The sequence below is a fragment of the Camponotus vicinus genome, unplaced genomic scaffold (genome assembly GCF_025532165.1).
Source record: "Camponotus vicinus isolate PSW18456_S1 unplaced genomic scaffold, iyCamVici1.0 SCAF_5, whole genome shotgun sequence".
NCBI classification, from domain to species: Eukaryota; Metazoa; Arthropoda; class Insecta; order Hymenoptera; family Formicidae; genus Camponotus; species Camponotus vicinus.
Window position 1 is genome coordinate 18,240,510 of NW_028141977.1, and position 7,654 is coordinate 18,248,163.

A 7,654-nucleotide genomic window follows, 5' to 3' on the forward strand; every position below is an offset into this window, starting at 1 on the left:
TTTCTCATAAAGAAGGAATAATATCAAGCTCAAGAAAAATGAGATTTATCGATTATAAAACGATGAATATAAAGCGATCGTGGAATTATATTGCGAATAAAAATATATTTGATGAATTTTTCTAAAAATATAAAAATCTAAAAAAATATTTAAAAATCTCTGTCCTTATCTTTCAGGCAATTTTTGACTGTCCTTGCGACCGGATTTGGACATTCTGTGTTATTTATAATCCCTTGTGGAACGAATCAAGGAGAGCGAGAAATTTCTTGTATCAGATAGCCTTACTTCCTCTCTCGCGGATCTCCTGGATGCAAGTAGTCCGATCCATTAATCTCTCAGCGAGCGACGAATTTTCTAGTTACATAAACTACCGTGCCTCGGAGTTTATTATTATGATGAACGATTACTATGCTACCGTGTCGCAATGTCGAATACGAAGAGCAGATCAAATTTAAAGCGCTTACACACGACGCCATCGGTCTTCGAAGGTCTTCGAAGATAAAATACATGATGGGGAACAAGTCATATCGCAGTTCAAATATAATACCATTAAAAAGAGACTGTTACATATTTCATGACATTTGGCTATCAGAGCAACCAATACACTTATTGCCATGCGCGATAATATAATCGATGTCGGGTGTCCTTCCTGCCTGAATGAATTTAATTTATGATGACCATTCGTAATCAGATAAGGTGAAATGTGCGGAAAGCCCATGGTGCTTACGGGTATGACAAAATAATAGGCGTTTCTCTATCGCCGATCTACAGAGGGATGCCTGATATTCTCGAACATGAAATTCCTCTAGAATATCTACAGCTATTTATCGCATATTCACTTTTCACTTTTCGTTTCGAGCAAAAGTATGCGATGTATGAGGTAGAACTAAGAAAAGATTTTTCAACAAAGCGTTTTGCTTATGCGGATACAATTCACTTATAATTTTTTTCTTAAGGTAAAAGTGATAGGTACTGTAGCTTTCTACGATTCTCCGCTTCCTTCTAGGCTGATTATATCGCGATACGTGATTTTTCTCGTGACGTCGATTTCGTTAATCACGCGTTATGTTAAATCGCTCGCGATTGCTCGTCGTTGTTCAGGCAAGAAAATACTTTCGATTGCACTTGTCTGTCAGAATATTGTCCATTTATCGATATTCCAGATGTTTTGCGCGCCCAAGCTGTACAAAGATAAAAACTGAAAAGGGAAAAAACCGTGGGAAGGAAAAAAAGAGAAGGACGAAAACGAGAGCGGTCCAAGTTTCTCCGACCCAGATTTTCGCCTTGCCATAATCGCACACGACGCGTTTAAAATGGCAGAAGTAAATAAAAAAATCCCAGACGTCGCGCATCTGCCCGACGCGCGAAAGACGCACCTGTGCGAAAGACGCCCGATACGTTTTCCCATTAATTAAACAGATATGAGTAATTTGCCAGAATCACGTAACACGGGGTAGCCTCGTCCAGTTGGGTCTTCCTTCAATCACTGAAGTTCAGCTGGCGCCGCGCGGACTTTCGATTTTCTTTCGGGCTTACACGCGCCGCGAAACGAAACGTATACTTAATATAAATCTGTTCTTAATTTGTGCTCTCTCATGGTTTGAATTATCCTTCAAATTATACGGAATCACCTGTCCGACTGTATGACCGAAATTACAAGGAAGTAAGATACATACAAGTTGCAATGTACATTTTGTTATAAAAAGAACTCGTTAATATACTCGTTTTTTCCATTTACTTTTTATACTTGTAAAATTATATTTCAAAAAAATTATATTTCAAAAAAAATCGATCAACTGGACATTATATAATAATAGAAAAAGAGATCGTCATTTAATTTAACATATGGAAAACAATGTAAAAATTACACGTATTTTTTTCCATCCTGTTCAATAGCTTCAGAAACGTTCTAAATTTCGCAATCTATTTACAATAGAGAAGTACACAACTTGTAAAAAATTTACATTTCTTCTCTTTATAAGTAAAGTCTCGAAAGAGAATTAAGTACGACAAACTTTGTCTCGATACGATATGATGACGGCAGAATAAAAAAGCCGGCTGCTCGGCAGAGAGATTGTCCGAGAGAAGTTTTACATGGGAGAATTATCTGCGCGCGGTCGCGGGACCTCGATCGAAAACTCGGTTTTGCATATCAAAGCTGTTACAAAGCGCAATCGCATACGAAAGGCCGCCAGAAAAAGTCGCCGGGATTATACGGGCCGTGGGCCAGATTATTCCGACCGTGGAACATGATATCCTTTATGCAAATTTTGTGGGTGCGTGCATGCGTGCGTGCGTACGAGATATCCGTGTAGTGGAGAACGCGACATTGTGCAACCCGATTAAAGTCGATAAAAAAAAGTCAATTAAGAAACGCGAACGCAATTACGCCGAGAAATCTCTTCGCGATCCCGACATCGCGATAAATTAAAAAATGCCGGCTGCGTATTGTCTGCGAATGCGATTGCGAATAATATTTAGGTCGTGATGGTGATATTTTTGTATAATATCAAACGGAATAAAAGAATATTCTCTCGGCAAAAAATAATTCAATGCCGAATTTATTCGATGCCGAATCGAATCATTGTGTGTACAGATTATTTTATATACGAAAAAAATAATAAAGGTGTTTCGATATCTTATGATATCAATTATGAATATTATTTTTATTACATCTCTGCTATATAATATTTTCTATTGTTCGAATAATATAAAAGTTAATTAGAAAAATTTAATTTAATTTTGTATCGATTGTTGAAAGAGATATTCTTTAAATGACAATTTTATTAAGTCAAAATACTGTAAAAAAAGTATAAAACTATTTTAGATAAATTACATTAATTTACATAACACGGATCATTTTCTTAAAAGTAAAAAGTAATACACGTTTTTATTATATAATAAAAGCAAAAAAGAAAGAAATAATGTAAAGTAGAAAATAACAAAAGATATAAAGAAGATATAAAGAAAAATGTTATAAATAGAGAGATAATTACACAGAACTGAGAGAGATGAAAAAAAGAAATAATTACAGAGATTATATAAGACGATAAAAAAGCATTGTCATGACGATCAAGCATGAAATCCAGCATTTCTTCTCCTTTTTTCATGGAATGCGATCAATTTAATTTGCGGAATTCGGGTAACGGTTGATGAAAACATCGGATTTTAAAGAGCGTCCCTGATTCCACACGGGTGTGGCGTGGCCAAACGACTTAATAAAGGTGCACGCAATACGCGTAATACGCATATAATGACGATTAGCATCAACGGAGAATGAAAAAAATTCATTAGCATGAATACGACCTTCACGATTGTATCGACATGTTTATCCTATGTTATGCATCCCGTCTCTCTTTATTTTTCGACAGGACTAACTTTCAGTTTCATTTCTCATAATCTCCCAGACTTTCTCGACGAATCAGTTATAATTATATGTGCACAAAATGGCGAAAATTACATGTGAAGACTTATGCGACGAAAACATGTTATTTAAGCGACCAAGAAAAATGATTGAGAATCATGAAAAATGACTTGTAATACTAATTGAATACTAATTGAATAAACGCATCAAATTGGATAAATTGGCTAACGCGGAAAAGTTAATCGATTAATTTTCTCTAACTTAAACTTATATTTTGTGCTTTATTTGTTACATGATAATGCAAAAAAATTTTTCTTACTATAAAATTTTTATATTATTTTATTTTTACATGTTTTTTTCAAAATATTATTTTAAAAATATTGAAAAAATGTACAAAAATATAATTAATTGATTGTTTAAAAATAAATAGGTTTCTTTATTCTTAATCGAAAAATTTCTGATTTTCAAATACATCTCTCTCTCTCTCTCTCTCTCTCTCTCCCTCTCTCTCTTTCTCTCTCGCTTTCTCACTCTCTTGCTCTCTTTATTTCTTCGTTACATGAAATTAAAAAAATTCTAATTACTTATATAATACATATCAAGATACGTAATTTACGATTAGTAATAAAAAAACGATGGTTATCAATAGCATTGGTGGAAAATGTCGCGCCATTACTCTGATTTATACCCCGCATTACGAAAGGAATGTTGGATTTACATCATCGTGGATTTATGTTTACGATACCCGAATGGAATCGACAAGGTAATACATCGAACAAAATTGGCATTAACTTATCCCTGGATAAAAGGACATGAAATCAACGATATGCTTACGCACACGTTCATGAGTAAAGATTTAACCACGAGATTAACAATCAGTATTCACGGTCATCGCACGCAGCTTGAACGAACTCGCTTTTATTTACGACGACTAACGCTTGGCATGCGTTTCTATAATTAGCTGATAATATCGGCATTTGTGACTCGAGGGATCAATGAAAGATCAAAGAGAAGTAGAACTTGTAGAAGCGAATTTTAATGTAGAAGATAATTTCGAACAAATTGTAATGACAGCGAAAAGATAATGAAGAGAAAGAGAGAAACTAATGTATACACCTAACAAGAATAATTTTCAATGTAAAACGCAAATGATTTGTGGATAAACTGTTTACTTAAACCTAATTAAATATTTATAAAATAACGTTTTGATGTTCTTATCGATAATTTTGAAATTACAAATCAAGAAAAAAATTATTTTTTAACTAAAATTTAAAAAATTATATATTATCTATATATATAATGTATATACTTTTACATATGTTTATTATTATATATGTATTATATTATATTTTATTCATCTTAAAATTTAAAGAATACTTTTTTCTAATTTTTAAAAAATTTGTTTACTTTTTATGGCACAAATTAAATTGAAGAGTTGAAGATATAACAAAATTTTATTCTTTGTTTCTATATAATTTGCTATTACTTTCTAATAGAATTATACACACAATGTTCAGTTATAGAGATACTTAGCATTGAAATTTAGCAATCAAAAAAACTGCAAAAAAATTCACGTTTGCAAAACAGAATTTTTGTAATAAGAAATTAAAAAATTATCATATTCGAGATATGTAACATTTGCAATTTTTATTCGCATTTTAAATGTATCTTGTTTTTTGAAACGATAAAATAATACAAATATAGCGTTTTGGTGATGGAAAAAAAAATAAGAGGTATAAAATACACGCGCGATATAAATAACATTACGTATATTCTTTTCAACCGCACACTCTCCCTTTTTCTTTCCAGAATCTTTTTTTTTCTCTACGTAATGTCATCCATAAAATATTATTGCGTGACAACATATCATCTATTACGCTTGTGCCATTTTCGGAAGATGTAAATAAAAGTGCAGTTGTGCAAAGTACGAATATATTGTTCGCCGAAACTGTCGACACATACCTCGAAATTTGCAGCCATTTGTATCGACGAGTCGTTGCTGGATAACCTCGCGCCAAACATTTCGGCGAGAAAATCGGCATCGCGTTCCACAGCCGCCTTCGTTGCAATGTTCGTCTCGATTCGCACTTGTCAAGTCCAATCTTGTTGTCCGCCGCGATTCGCGATAACCTTCGCCGGAACTTACCAAATCCGAGAAGATCCGAGAATAAACCGTTTTAAAATCGCGGACACTCGTTCGCGCGCCTCGCGCCGATAGATTCAGATACGTTGAAGGCGCCTTCGGGATCATCCGCATGAATGCGACGGACATCCGCTTCAAAAGATGGACGCCCGCGGTGCCCCGCAAAATACCGGACAACATCGTGTCCTCGAGCTACACGACGACGAGAGTATTCGTGCCGTCTTATGAAAAGTATGAATATTTGCCGCACTTAATAAAGACAGGAGAAAATCCTCGCGATCCAGTCATATATTTAACTCAGAGATATAATTATATAATCATATATCATATAAGAAACTAAGACACCATAATCAGATGTTCAATCATAGAATATTATCAATAGATTGCAAGAGAGAATGAAATAAATTGAAATAATTCTCGTGCTTTATGTAAGGCGCATTTACACATTGACAGAAAAGCAGAAGCCAATTAGAACTCGCGCTGGTAATTACAATTTCTACGTTTTGTCCTTCTAATGTACTGCTTACACATTGGATTTTTCATCAGCGTGTGATTGGCTTTCCACTTTTTTGCTTTACTGCCAAGATATAAATGCGCCCTAAGGAAATAGCATCATGGAGGGAAAAAATTTTCAAACAAATCTAAAGATTTCCAAAAAAATACTGAAGAATTATAATAGAAAGAGAAAAAACGCAGAAGCAAATAAATAAACATTGAAGTATAAATAATAAATAAAAAAATTCTTCTTGAATTGTCTACTTTAAATCTTTTTCTCTATCAAATTTCAAGGAAAACTATGATCTTCTCTTGTGTTATATCTATATATTAATTATTATATTATATAAAATAGAGAGAAAATAATTGTATGAAAATTTATATAATATAATTGTATACAATAATTATATATTATCTAAAATAATTATAATTACATATAAATAATAATAATAATAATTACATAATAATAATAATAATAATTACATATAAATAATTATATTTTTATTTACGATTTAATTTTCGCAGAGAAAGACGTCCTTGCATCGAACAATTGCTCGCGAACGATTATCAGCGTATTTGGTGGCAGGAGAAACAGGCTTGGGACAAGACTATAACTGCTCGAAAACCGACTAAAAAAATACTACCTCGTATGGTAAGCAATCATTAAGCGGCTATTGCGTGAGCGATGATTAAATTTGCAAAATTACAGATGGTTAAAAGAAAAGTACCGACATGCGTGACCGTTAAATATCCAACAAGAACAGAACGATTGAAGAAAGGAAGAAAGGAAGATTTAAAGAAAAGGTTCAATTCTAAAGTTGAAGAAGAACCAATCTTTACTGCAAAACATGACGATACGAAATTAAACGAATGTGAAGAAACGAAATTAGAAGAGCACGAGGAATTACATAAGGAACATGAAGAAGCGAAATCGGAAAAATGCGAGGAAATTAAATCAGAGAAATTTGCGGAAACGAGATCGGAAAAATATGAAGAAACAGAAAGAGAAAAATACGAGGAAACTAAATCGGAGAAATCCATGGAAACTAGATTAGAAAAACGCGAAAAAACAGGAGACAGATACGAGGACGCTAAATCAGAAACATATGAAGGAATAAAATTAGAAAAATCCGAAGAGATAAAATCAGAGGAACGCGAAGAAACGGAATTAGAAAATAACAAGGGTACAAAAACAGAAAAATATGAAGAAATAAAATCAGAAAACGGAAAATAAACCATTGCATTGTATTACTATTTCACAAGAGAGAGAGAGAGAGAGAGAGAGAGAGAGAGAGAGAGAGAGAGAGAGAGAGGAGCAAAATTGCAAAAATAAAAATATTCTAAAATAAAGATTTAAAGATTTGTAGTAACTAAAAGTTTTATTTCTCCTAAATTTTTGGGTTTTCCGAATCTTTCATAGAATCAGTCAAATTAATATAATTAATTTAATATAATTATATAATAATATAATATAATAATAAAAAATATAATTATAATTATAATATACTAATAATATAATTATAATTATATAATATATAATTATATTAATTATATTATATTTAGTATATTTTTTTATTAAATAAAAAATAAGCGCCAATTTTTTTCTAACCTTATGGCGCCATCTAACATGTAAAATAATCTACGATCAACAT

General features: G+C 32.5%; 1 protein-coding gene across 1 annotated transcript; it reads left to right on the forward strand.

Annotated features, from left to right (window-relative positions):
- Positions 1 to 5,439: 5,439 nt before the first annotated feature.
- LOC145972051 (uncharacterized) lies at positions 5,440 to 7,321 on the forward strand. The gene is made up of 3 exons (XM_083100268.1): positions 5,440 to 5,738; positions 6,528 to 6,654; positions 6,712 to 7,321. The coding sequence occupies exons 1-3, from the start codon at positions 5,620 to 5,622 to the stop codon at positions 7,234 to 7,236; spliced, it is 771 nt and encodes a 256-aa protein (XP_082956394.1). The 5' UTR covers positions 5,440 to 5,619; the 3' UTR covers positions 7,237 to 7,321.
- The last annotated feature ends 333 nt before the right edge of the window (positions 7,322 to 7,654 follow it).

Excerpts from the sequence above, each read along its gene's own strand:
- LOC145972051 (XM_083100268.1), top strand. The coding sequence starts at position 5,620 with ATGAATGCGACGGACATCCGCTTCAAAAGATGGACGCCCGCGGTGCCC. Across the intron at positions 5,739-6,527 it reads TTCGTGCCGTCTTATGAAAA|AGAAAGACGTCCTTGCATCG; the intron begins GTATGAATATTT and ends TAATTTTCGCAG. Across the intron at positions 6,655-6,711 it reads AAAAAATACTACCTCGTATG|ATGGTTAAAAGAAAAGTACC; the intron begins GTAAGCAATCAT and ends GCAAAATTACAG.